This window comes from Erpetoichthys calabaricus, chromosome 10, assembly GCF_900747795.2.
Source record: "Erpetoichthys calabaricus chromosome 10, fErpCal1.3, whole genome shotgun sequence".
In the NCBI taxonomy this organism is placed as follows: domain Eukaryota; kingdom Metazoa; phylum Chordata; class Cladistia; order Polypteriformes; family Polypteridae; genus Erpetoichthys; species Erpetoichthys calabaricus.
In genome coordinates this window covers 157151559-157164980 of record NC_041403.2, presented here as the reverse complement: position 1 = coordinate 157164980, position 13422 = coordinate 157151559, and the positions used below count along the sequence as shown (strand labels likewise).

The window sequence follows — 13422 nt, the reverse complement described above, 5'->3', positions numbered from 1 at the left end:
AAAAAGAGGTCCTACATTCAAGGAATAAGTCATTAGATTAAAATGCTGTAACCACACCAAACACAGACAATATTATTCCATCACAAAAGGAAAAACAAATTGCCAAAATGATTTTGTGTGTGACATATCATGCTATAAAACTTATTGTATGAAACAAAACATTCCCAGACAGTAAAACATGCAATTGTATCCCAACCACATTCTGCTATTCTTTGCAAAAAACCATAGATGATTTCATGGCAAAAAACAAAAATGTGATTGACTCACGATTTGTATGAAAACAACTGTAATTTTTGGATTAATTATCTGTCCAAAATGTTACAAAAACACCACATCAACTATGGAAAAAAACATTTTTGGCTTCACATGTGATCTGTTAGCAACTGTCTAAAGGCGTAATGAATACATACGTATTTTTGACAAACAAACATTTGTATGGTGTTGATTCTAAAGAAACAAAGTGAACACACCCTTCTTTCTCCTACTACAGGTACGTTTTCATTTGAATGTGCTACTGTACTTTGGTAAAACAGGGAGATCACTCTTTAGAGACATGTCATATTTCGTTCAATGTCTGCATTGTTTCGCCCATTTTCATCTGTTCTTTTTATTTCTAAATTTTATATGTGGCTCTTTCTTTGAAACTCTACCTCTTAGGGCAGCATCCCTGATTCCTCTTATCTCTGTTGCAGATGACACTGCCATTTGGCATGTATTTAAGGAACAAACCAACTGAGAACCTCTAAGGCAATTGTTTATCAAACTACAGTGATGTCCTCTGATAACAGTGTCTGCACTGGCTCATTACGGATGTCAGTACTTGGATGCAATTAAGGGAGAAAAGTCTACTGAAAAGCAAAAAAAAAGCTACAGAAAAAAAATACACATTTCTGAGATTCTTCTAATTGTAAATATCATTCTAGCACATTTTTCTGAATTGCCATAGTGGTACCCCAGGACTTTGTTACTACATTTCATAATGTAATCAACGAAAATGGCTTACATTTAAAAACTGAAATAACATAAGAAAAAAAAAATAGCTGTGCCACTCAATGTACAAAGAATTCTGCAGCTCAGGGAAAAACATGAGCTGATAAATGAGCAACTTCATCTTTTTAAGGCTTATCCTTTTCGAACAAGCAACAAATAAAAAAAAGTGTTTGAGGTATGAGCCAACACAGCACATATAAATGGATCATGGAGGAATCTGGGTCAGTCAGTAAGACACAGCAACAGACTGGGAATGGTGAGCGAAGTAAAAGAGCAGGCAAGAGTCAGGCAGGTCAAAGGTGGGCTTGTTTTATTATTTTGGAGGTGTCCAGTGGGCAGTGGCAAGGTAACGTTTATATTGTGGCATTCAGAATAAAAAGCCAGTTGGCACCTGTGGACTCACCCAGAAAAGTGGCTTCTGGGATTGTCACGGTATTCAAGCAATATTTAAATACAGGTGGCCCAAATATTTTTAATTACACCTCATCATTTTAGGCATAATGGGTCAACTGGCAGCCACGTAAGACAGAGGACTAATTGGAGGACACAGTGTGTTGGTTCTTTTTAGCTTTAAACAACAGTCAGGGATCTCAGGTTTAAGAGTGAATGGGACAGAATCAGATGCAAAACGATACTTTCGGATATTGGAAAAACTGCTCCAAGTAAACTGGCGGGATGGAAAAAAAACATATGTTATGAAATAAGCTAACCATTTAAAACTACAAAATGGCTGATCAGTGAAGTGAAACGCAAAAACAGATCAGTAAAATACTACAGCTTTGTACAGTGCATCTGGAGTAACTTGATGCCAAAATTAGTGCGTGTAAAACAAACAACCATACTTTTACAATCGAATGTCAGCTTCTGCCTTCAAACAAGACTCGTTTTAAATACATTTGAATTGTATTCAATTAGCGACGTTCGATTTGACAGCCCTAGTCTCTACACACTGTCACAGCATGTACTTGAATATATTTATTTGACTTTTTGCTGGTTAAGTTTTTGACTTTAATACTGCATATAATTTTGAGGTTTACAAAGTCAAAAAATATTATGCTAAAGTTTGGTGATATTTACAAAAATATGAATCTTACATTTTTCAAATTAAGTCAGATAAATGGATTTTGCAGATTTATTATAGTGTTGATTTAGAGTATCCTATAGGGTCTGAATAATTGAAAGTATTTGCAAAATTACTGTCATCAGCATAAACAGGAATGTTAAATGACACAAAAGAAGATATTTATTATTTAATGAATGAAAAAATTTAAAATATCATAAAATACCTATATATTCAATTATGCATAAAATTAACATTTCAAAAACCTATTACAAAAGGAAACAACAATTTGCCATATTTGCCAAATATTTTATACGATTTGAAAATTTAAACTTATAATTAAAAGCCAGTATATTCCTTAGTTTATTCATCTGTTTTCCACATCCAGTTAATCTGGTCATAATATAACCAGAGCATATTCTGGAACAATAAGGTTTAAGAAAAAAATTTAATAAAACAAACAATTAAATTCAACTGATAAAAATGATAATTATCAAAGCGTAATTGTGCAAACATTTTTAAAGTGATTGCTAAAATATATAAAAACACCCAGATCCTTTATATACATACAATCGAAAGGAAAACTAAATTATTTCAAATAAAACGAATAAAGACACTTTATAATTATATTCCACTTTGCTGCCTATACATCTTGTTAACTTTTGTTTCTTCTCAGCTCACACAGTGAACGTAATGAAGACGTTTAAACACTGAAATATGCCTATCGCTCATGGTGCTCAAAACATTTGCTTCATGTCAGATGAAGCAGGCTCTGTGCATGATGTGTTTGAAGATTTTATATGTAAGTTACTGCACCTTTGCTGCTTTTCTCTAATGTTATGTCAACATATGATGTGGGCACATAACCCTCTTCTCCGGTTTGTTTTCTAGCTCTTGTCCATCCATCTCCTTTGTCTTCTTCGATGATGTACAGAACCTCCCCTTCAGCCATAACCAGAGTGCCTTCATTCTGACCTGTAAAGTATTGACAAGAATAACGCTGGTGACATGCATTCTTTCTGAATTTTCCAATAGTGTCTTTTAAAAACAGAACATACACTGCTTTGAAATACTGAAAGTAAACTAAAGTGGACGATGGCTTGTGCTGCAAGGCTCTGAGCTATTAGTGGCATCATCCCAAGGGAAGAAGTCATCGGTCTCCTTTCCTCTCATAAGCATTTATTTATACAAATTGAGTAATTTTCCCTGAAGGTTTTTACCTCATCCTGCCTCCCGATCTTCGGTAGAGCATAATCAGAGCCCGAAATATTAATATAGGAACTGAAAAGTCTGGTGGCTACAGGAATGTTTCCTTCTGAAGTACCCGACACTATCAAGTGGTTTCTAAATACAGAATTTATTAAACTTTCCCATATTTATTAGGGTGTGACACTAATGTTAAATAAGCAAACTTGGTTGAATGCAATTTAGATTTCAATACTAATAAAAGTTACTGTGATGTCTGATTTGATTTTAAAATTAACGGATTATAAATATCAATCTGGGTGAGAATTAAAAATATTTTTGTAATTGGTTTGCAAATAAGGTATTTATTAAACTTTCACATATTCTTTAGAGTGTGACACTGATGTTAAATAAGCACTTATAGTTCACAGTTTAAAAGGCTAGCTGAAGTCATTTGTGTTTGTGAAAGGCGCTCTACAAATGCAACTTATTATTATTATTATTGTTTAAGTTAAAACATTAAGCAATTTTTACCCTACCATCAAATGAATACATCGCTTTACAGTGTCCAATAGCAGGTAGTGGGTCATCGTCTTCAAACTCATCATCAAACTCGCTTTGTGGATTAGACTGTGGGGGTCCTCTCAACTCCTGGCTTGCATCCTCTGTGTAGCTTCCTTCAGGGCTATATTCAAATAATTACACAACAAACCAAATATATAAATGAAGTGTGCAAACCCAAAACTTCAAGTTGTTACTTTTAGACAACTTTAAATAAGCCGCAAACCCCCTTCTACTTGCATTAGTACAATGACTAGTCTGAAAATCAACACCAAATTTACTTTAAAAAATATGTAGCGGGGGGAAATTGTCCTTTTATGTAGGGATGTCACAGTACCAGAATTTTTGTATTCAATACAACTACTAGTGAAATTTTGTGATACTCAATATCTTTCTATACCACGGCAAAAACAGAATTTCTATTCAACAGCTTTTACCTCCATTTATTGAAGGGAATAATATTCTGCCTTTTTATGCAATACAAAATAAAATATATAAATACTAACAGTAACAACAGCTTTACAATACTGGTATATCTTATCATGTAGTTACCCAACGATTATTTAAGTGTGCTGAAATTGTGTCGTCTAAACACAAATGCATTTCCAGATGGGACCTCTGCCGTTTTTCTTTTTGACATGTGTTGATGCGGCATTGTATCTTCAACACTGAGGCATTTTTGCTTTGCGCCCTTCCCCACCATAACCTATTGCCTATAAGGGAGGACTGAAAGGTTTACATTGTGGTCAAAAATTTCGATCTCTGGTTTTCAATGGTTCCCTGATACTGAAAACATCGATAATTCAGAGTGTTTCTTACTGTGTGTCAACAGTTTTTTGAGGACAGTCTACAGTTAAAATCGCGAATGCGACTGAGAGGATAAAACTGAATAAAAAAAAAAACAAAAAAAACAAAGCTAACCTTTACAAGTATCATACATTTACACCGGCTGTTACAGACTGAAATCAAATGTATGTTTTCATTCTAAAATAGTAAGAATAAGAGCAGCTTACTTCTCAAAACAGACTCGTCTGGGGTTGAACCCGTGAAGTTTTGATTACCAATCAACAGTTGATACCGTTGCGCCACTGAAGCGGTCGTAGCAAATGCGTGTCAATGTCGCACCCTAACGCGGGTTCTTTTTCTGCTGTTATATTCTTGAATAGACGCGCACTTGTTCTGTTAAATTTGTACCTTTTGTGAAAGTGTTTATTTGATATTTGGAATTCATGCTCAACACATTATACACTTCATGTCTACATTTTGGCAATTATTACTAAAACATGAAAACGTTTCTGTTTTAACGATGTGTTTACTGTACATAGATTGTTGTAGACACGGAACACACATGAAATGCATGTGTTCCAAATAACGATATAGTATTTATAAAAGGTGTCACTTTGCTTGACTTCTCACTCTATACAACTCCAAGCAACTGACACGCAGGTACACAGAACTGAGCTGAGAAAACTGTGCGGCGGTGGGAGATGTGATAGCAGGCTGCTTGCTGCTTATCGACACATTTACAGGACAAAAGACGCTGATGGAGAGGTGCGAAGCGATTTAAGGTGGGACGGATCTACGAGTTTTTTCGTAGGCTCTGGTAATTCTAGTGTTAATATTAACGATAAAGTAAACACTTATACTTACAAAAATACAACACATTTATATACTGTATTATATGATTTTATATGATATAAATTTCCAGTATTTTTATATATTTTTGGCTTGTACATCATCTGTGAGTTTCTGCGAGTTTCCCCGATTTTTCGGCAAGCACTAAAAATATTCCTATTAAATTGTTTGCATCCAACTTGCAAATAATCAAAACCATCAAATTCGCAAATCAGAAAAGGCGATTGTATTTACTTTTGCATTTAAAATGTGTCTATACAAAGCTACAGAGGATTTTTTAAAAATATTATTGAGCTAATTTCCTTGCAGACTTAAGTATTACATGGAAACAGTTTCACATACCTCTCTCTTCCATGAGGTGCATGGTGATTTACGTCTGTGCTGGAGCGTCTGTCTCCCTTTCCAACTGATTTTCCCTCGACTTCCGTTAGCCACGCCTGCAAAAAAGGGCAAAAAAGTGTCTGAGCACAGCTAAAGCCTTCCTATAACATTCTATACATGAATTTATAACTACTAGTTAACTTCAATTTACAGCAAACTACAATTTTAAATTAAAAAAATAACATAAATAACAATAGCTGCACAGACAATACAGAAGTCATATTTCTTTACTGACTGGCATTCTCCAATACCTTTAAAATGGACATTGTTAAAAGTTTTCTAAAGAAATCAGATCTAGACCCAAAAGTTTAAAATAATTATAGACCATAGTCAATAGACAATTATGTCCATCTTTTCTCTTATTAAAGTGTTACAAAAATAAGGCAGGTGCAAAGTTAAAATGCAGACGTGTAGATTTCTACTTATAATAGGTGTGATGGACGGCCGGGGATTGTGCCCTGTCAGGAAGCCTAAGAGAGCAGGGGACCAATAAGAGTGCAAGCCATTTCCCGGAATGTGAAAGGACAGCCACCCTGGGTTACATCGGAGTCACGAGCAGGGGGCTGTAAAGCTCAAGCCTATTGGGTTATGTGGCAACCACCAGGGGGCACTGGGATAATTCTGGAGTTGTGGTCTGCAGCACTTCCGCCTCAACCGACTTTGGTTTGATTGGTCAGTTTCACTGTGGTTGCTCAGTCAAACATGATAGGAAATGTCAGATGAAGCAGGCTAAAACACACTAAGATACCAAGGAAAGAGGTAGGAGAAATGCTGACGGTCGCTTTCAAACACAGCAAGAATACAAATGATGTTTTCACAGTGGGTAATGAGTATCCCTCTACCTTTGGTGGTACTCAAAAAGTGGACAGGAGGTGAGCAAGGTGCCTCAAAATGACAGAGTCTGAGAAGCAGGTTTTACAAAAAAACGTGATTGAGAAGGGAAGCACTGGCCAACACAGGTTGAGGCACAAGAGAATATTGAAGAAAGCCATATGATGAATGCTGTGGAACCTTACATATCGAAGGTAGTTTGTGAGTAACTTTCTGTTCTATCTAAAACATGGAGAAAAACCACAAACCACTAGAAGGTTCTGTAATGTTGTGAACCTTTTACAAAGGTAGGGTTGCCCCTGCACCTAGAAGTGACCTCTTGGATGGTGTATAAAACCACCTGTTTCAATAGTCAATCTGATTTTGTGTGTTAGGGTGCAAGTCATAACATATTACAGGCAGTGCCCCAAGTTATAGAACAGGGCTGTTCTTGTGTAAGGCGGAAGGTGGACATTCCAGTGTATTAACATAAATATCAGCAAAAATGCATAATTCTTGACAAATTACTTTTACAGAAGAATGCTTCAAACTTAACAAAATGACAATGAAGCAATATTACTGTACTTTAAACTACCAAACACAAATAATTGAAACTAAATTAACCATGTATGCATAGTATGTTAACCTTATTCTTAAACAAAAAAACAAGAGTTTTTTGATAATAATGTGAGTTAAAAAAAGGCATAAAAATGGCTACCATTAACAGATGATTGACGCTTTGATTTAAAAATACCAGATTCCACTTCTCCTCAGCTAAATGGAAAACAGCTTGTCTAGCTGCTTACCTGTGACAAAGCTTCTTTTTAGTTACATTTTTTAATTATCTTTATTTAATTTTTTTATATGGGGGGGGTGGGGGGGTGTGTGTGGGTGGCTTGGAGCATTATCTGAGTCTCTCTTAGTTTACTTAGGCAGTATCTCTAACTGCATACTACATATGCTGTTTTCTTTCTTTTTTGTTTTTATTCTGTATGTTAAACACTTTAAGCTGCATTTCATGTATAAAAGTTGCTATATAAATAAAGTTTGACTGATTATTTCGTGGCTGTGAATGATTCTGGTTACATTCAATGACATATGCTGTTTTTGCAGTGGGACCATACTGCTTAAAACAGCATGTCTGGGATGCATAACTAGGATACTGGGGACTATAAGCAGGGGGTTCTACCACTTCAGCTAAGAAGCCAGGCACCGACTGAGCTGCTGATCTGTGACTCAGCTTCTTGCATGGTTATGTTCAGTAACCCATGCACATTAAACCAAAAAATGGTTGAAAATTATAACAAAGTATGTAAGTGTACGGTACAACTCCTCACTGATAGCGATGGCTGCTCTATATACACCAATCCCAAAATTTGTTTTCTTGTTTTGAAGTTTTAAAAAAAAGAAACGAAACTCATCACATGAAAATGAACCGAAATTCCACTGTGTCAATGGAATTTCTATTACATGAGACTGTGTAACCCGAGACCCGTCTGTATATTTGTTTTCTTTTACATGGTGAACTAGCTGTGCTACCCATTTGAGATGGTTTATAATTTAAGTAAACATTGCAGAGTTCATTGTTAAATGTTTGCAGTTACAGGCCTTTTAATATGGGATTCGTAAAAGCAGTGCAAAAGTTTGTGATGCACCATCTGTTAGAATGACAAATGCAATGCATTTTATTACTAAAAAGGTTTGTGATGCGCCATCTTTTAGAATGACAGAGGCACAAGTAAATGGATGGACACACAGACACATATCCCTTTATTAAGGCAGATAATAAAACTGAATAATTTACCTTCTATATGCCAGTAACTAAATGCTTTAGTGAAGTAAAAGTGAATGAGTGAAAATTAGTTGTACTTAAAATATGTGGTGGTGGTGGTGGGATGGATACTTAAGCAGACTTAAATTCTCTAAGCAATGGGATAATACTAAAAAAAGCACAGAATCTGCTTTTACATTACAATCAAATTAATAAAGTTATAGTAATTAAAATTAATTAAAAAAACAATACAATTCACCTAGTGCAGGGGTCGCCAACTCTGGTCCTGGAGGACCATTGTGGCTGCAGGTTTTCATTAAAACCCTTTTCTTAATGAGTGCCCTGTTTGTGCTGCTAATTAACTTCTTGTGAGTTCATTTTAATTGAATTGCTTTTTTAAGATTTGCTCCCCTGAATTTCTCCATCGTTCCTCTGAATTGCTTCATTTCTTTCCTTAAATGGCACCCAAACAGAAATGAAATGTGAAGTGAAGGAGCCAACAGAAGACCAACTAAGTCAGGGCCTCAAACTCCAACCAAATTCACTCCAACCAGCTGCTTAATGAGATGCCAATTCTTGGCGTTAATTACACCCATTCTTAAGTACCGTGGCTTGTTGCTGCTCTTGTGGTGCATTAGCAGACATTTCTGAAATTGTCGATTTTCTCTTTCTAAGAGCACTGGTCAAATGTTTTGGGGACCTGAGCAGACCAACATTCCTGAGACATTGACCTTTCTTTATTTACAGATATTGTATGATGAACACCAGTTGTTTTGGTTCATTTTATATCTTATTATTGTTTGGCTGCTAATTAATGAAAAAGAAACAATTAAGGGGTCTGACAAGAGCGAGTCAATTAAAATTAGTTCAAAAGAAGTTGATTCGCAGCAAAAACAGGTCACTCATTAAGAAAAGGGTTAGAATGAAAACCTGGAGCCACGGTGGTCCTCCAGGACCAGAGTTGGAAACTCCTGACCTAGTGCAGGGGTAGGCAACGTCGGTCCTGGAGTGCCACAGTATGTGCAGGTTTTTGTTCCAACCCAGTTCCTTAACGAGAACTCAATTATTGCTGATGAAGCACATATTGCTTAAGTGACATTTTAATGCTTCATTTTAGTGGTCTTGCTTGTTAAGGTTCTCCAACCTTAATTGCTTATTTCAATCTTAAACTGCTGCATTCAGTGTTTTAATTGCTCCTTATTAGCAATAAGATGTAAAACAGGGGTAGGCAATGTCGGTCCTGGTGAGCCGCAGTGGCTACAGGTTTTCATTCAACCCAATTGCTTAATTAGAAACCAATCATTGCCAATCTCAGACCTTATTTAATTTTATGGCTTGTTAGTCTGTGCAATGTAAGGCTTTTATATCGTAGATTTTTTTCCTTTCCAAGGACATCATCCAAATGATTTGAAGCCTAAAACAGATCATTTTCAGTCTGTCACATTTTTCTATTAAGTGTTTTATTAAATCAAACCGTGCATGATGAACACACACAGATGTAATTGGAAAAAAGCTAGTTGGAGAACTGCTGGCTGCTTTGTCTTTTACATCTTATTGCTAATAAGGAGCAATTAAAACACTGAATGCAGCAGTTTAAGATTGAAATAAGCAATTAAGGTTGGAGAACCTTAACAAGCGAGACCACTAAAATGAAGCATTAAAATGTCACTTAAGCAATATGTGCTTCATCAGCAATAATTGAGTTCTCGTTAAGGAACTGGGTTGGAACAAAAACCTGCACATACTGTGGCACTCCAGGACCGACGTTGCCTACCCCTGACCTAGTGGATAACTAACAAACTATTTTTTTTTATGAAATGTCAGATTTTCAGTTATCAATAATCACCTCATTCTTCTGAATCTCCAGCTGAAGACGACTCATGTTATTCATGGTCTCTGATATCCTGGGTTGTAAACTTCCTGGATCGCCCATTTGAGGATTCTTCTCATACACATCCTTCATTTTGTTCAAAGCCTCACTACAGAAAATGACAGAGAATTAGGAAATCAAAAGCACAAATTTTGATTTTTTTTTTCATTACTGTGGACTGCACTTTTTCAAAATACTAGTTTTATCATCTATCTACACATTCTTTAATAGAAATTGTTCTTAAAGAAGAGTTTAGGTTTGTGCTTGCATTTTAGGAGACTAATTTTCATCTTTGCCCAAGTCCAGGTATCATTTTTAATGCACCACATTTGGTGTTTGCAAAATATGGACAGTTTGGTAAAGGATAAGAAGGCTTAATAACCAGTAAAAATGAGAGCCCTGTTGAAACAGAAATACAACAGAAACATTTATATTTGTTACCTGGACATGTGTGCAGATGTTTATATAGGTTACAGACTTAAAACAAATGAAATAACACATCCATCCATCCATCTATTGTCTAACCCGCTGAATCCAAACACAGGGTCACGGGGGTCTGCTGGAGCCAATCCCAGCCAACACAGGGCACAAGGCAGGAAACAATCCTGGGCAGGGTGCCAACCCACCGCAGGAAATAACACATATAGCATCTTTTTCGTTTCGATATATCCTTTTAAGTGATCCTTATTTGATGACTTTAAAAGTAGTATGTCTCTCATCTTGTGGACAGAAAATGAAGGCAATATCATCATTATAAAAATGTCCTAGATAATCATTGTTGTATATATGCTGTGTATGAAGCAGTTTTCTTGCAAAGATTTATTATTTTCATTTTTTAAATTTATACAAAGTTGACACTTATACAAATTCAAAATAAATTATGGATTTTGCACAATGAAGTTAACATTCTCAAACATGCTTAATGCAATTGAGAGTCACAGTTTTTATGGTTCTATTGTAAAACTAAAAAAAAAATTTCACAGCTACACCTTCTAAAGTTGGAAGAATGCAGAAAGGCTTTAAAAGATACAGGACTGAAGATAAATAGGAAGAAGACAGAATATATGAGGTTTAATGATGATAAGGATTCAGAAATCGTATCTAGAATATCTAGGATCAGTGGTAGCTGAACATGGAAAATGAGATGTAGAGATAATTTGCGGAGTGTGGTGTGAATGGAATACTTGGAAAAAGGTGTCAAGAGTATTGTGTGTTCGAAGAATTAAGGCGAAGGTTAAAAGTGAGGTTTTTAAGACCATCAATGATGTGTGCAGCTGAGGCATGGGCAGTAAAGGGAATGCAGGAGAAGAAGTTAGATATGGCAGAAATGAGAATGTTGAAATTAATGTGTGGAGTTAAAAAAACGACAAGACAGAACAAGAAATGAGACCATCAGAGGTACAACGAAAGTGGGAGAAACACTGAAGAAAGTACATGAAAGTAGGCTGAAGTGGTAGGAACATGTAATAAAGACAGACAATGAATATGTGCACAAAACAGTGATGGGAATGGAAGTACAGGGGAAGAAAAAAAGACTGAGGTCAAAGAGGACGTGGACAGGTAAAGTAAAAAAAGATCTGAAGGAAAAAGGATTGACTGGCGCAGAAATGCAGGACTGAGCTTTTTAGAGAAGTTTATTCAGGCACATTGACTACACATAGAAGTAGGAAAAGATGAAGAGGAGCAAGAAGAGGTGGTAGTTTAAGGTAAATTGGCAATGGTATCTTCCTCTATACCTTCTATTTCAAGTAGTTTAGTTTTTAAGTATATCTTTGTTGTTCAAGAACCAAAATTACGAGCAAACCCTTTTTAAGTTTGTTACTCATGTATACTTGTACCATACAATGCAAGTGATGGGTTCAATCTCCTACACTACCCAAGAAACAGATTGACTGACTGTCTTTATGCACATGTTTTAGAATTGCCTTCCAAGGTCTAGTTTTTGTCTAATTTTCTGCCAGAGATTCTCTGTATTAACTTTTCTCCTGTCAATTCTGACCAGTCCCCCTGCCCCTGACACTGAGAAGCACCGCTTCTGCCACTACCATGCTTCACCATAGAGATGGTATTACAGTAGGCTGGGGATGAGAAGTGATTGGTCTTAACCAGTCATAGTGCTTGGAGTTCTGCCCATTGAGTTAAATTTTTATCTTATAAGACCAGAGAATCTTTGTAGTCATTTTCTCAGGGTTCTTTTAACTGTCACATGCCTTTCATTCAAGAGTGACTTCTGCCTAGCCACTCTACCAGAAAATACCTCATTGATGGACTGCTGATGACCACCATCCTTCTAACAGGTTCTCACATCTAAACAGAGGACTTTTGAAAATCTGTGAGAGTGACAGTTGGGTTCTTGGTCACCTCCCTGACTTAGGTTCTTCTTGCCTGGTTACTCAGTTTGTCAGGACAGCCTAAACTTCTTCCATTTCACAATTATTAAGGCCACTGCGCTCTTTGGAACTCTCAAAGCTTTAGAAATGGTTTCATCCTCAATCTGATCTGTGCCTTAATATAGTTTGATCATGGTGGTCTGCAAAGAGTTCTTTGGAAATCATGGCTTGGTTTTTGCTTTAATGTGCAGTAAGAATTGTGAGACCTTATAGGCATGGGTTATTGTATGCACTTCTAAACGATGTCCAATTTGCCACAGGAAGAATACAAACAATTTCCAGATACATCTCAAGGAGGATTAAAGCAAACAGGGTGCCCCTGACCATAATTTGGAGTACGACAGGAAAAACTGAATACTTTTATAAATGAAAGATTTCAGTTTTTGATTTTTAATAATTTTGCAAAACTTTTTGAAAACGTTTTCAATTTGACATTGCAGGTTACTAATTGTAAATTGATGGCAAATTTATCATATTAAAATTAAATCTACAATGCAATAATGTGTGTAGAAAGAGGAGGGGTCTGAATACTTTCTGAATTCACTGTACCAAAACCAATTGTGAAACTCCAGTTTAAATATCTTCTGCTTGTGCAAAGAGATTCTTCACAAATTACCCTCCATACATGTCATAAGTGCTCATTCCATATCAAAGTTCAAATTACATTATGTGTACATGAAACCTGCCGCCTCCTATTGCAAATCAAGTATCAGCTCTTTTGATTATTTTTTTTCCGCAATTATTTTAGTTTAGTACAAAATTAAGTAAT

General features: G+C 36.0%; 1 protein-coding gene across 3 annotated transcripts in view; it reads right to left on the bottom strand.

Moving 5' to 3' along the window:
• fnbp1l (formin binding protein 1-like) overlaps positions 1-13422 on the bottom strand; it is a 373280-nt gene that overhangs the window by 240107 nt on the left and 119751 nt on the right. Inside the window, exons 11-14 of one of the 3 annotated variants that reach the window (XR_007935965.1) lie at positions 10240-10372; positions 5774-5868; positions 3775-3920; positions 2711-3025 (exon numbers count right to left, since the gene is read on the bottom strand). Coding sequence is in view for 2 of the 3 variants with exons in the window: in XM_028812171.2 (XP_028668004.2) it covers positions 2847-3025; positions 3775-3920; positions 5774-5868; positions 10240-10372 (553 nt within the window). In the remaining variant the exon portion in view is untranslated. Of the gene's footprint in view, positions 1-2215; positions 3026-3774; positions 3921-5773; positions 5869-10239; positions 10373-13422 lie in introns of those variants that run through there. The other 2 variants (XM_028812172.2, XM_028812171.2) reach the window with 2 other exon arrangements.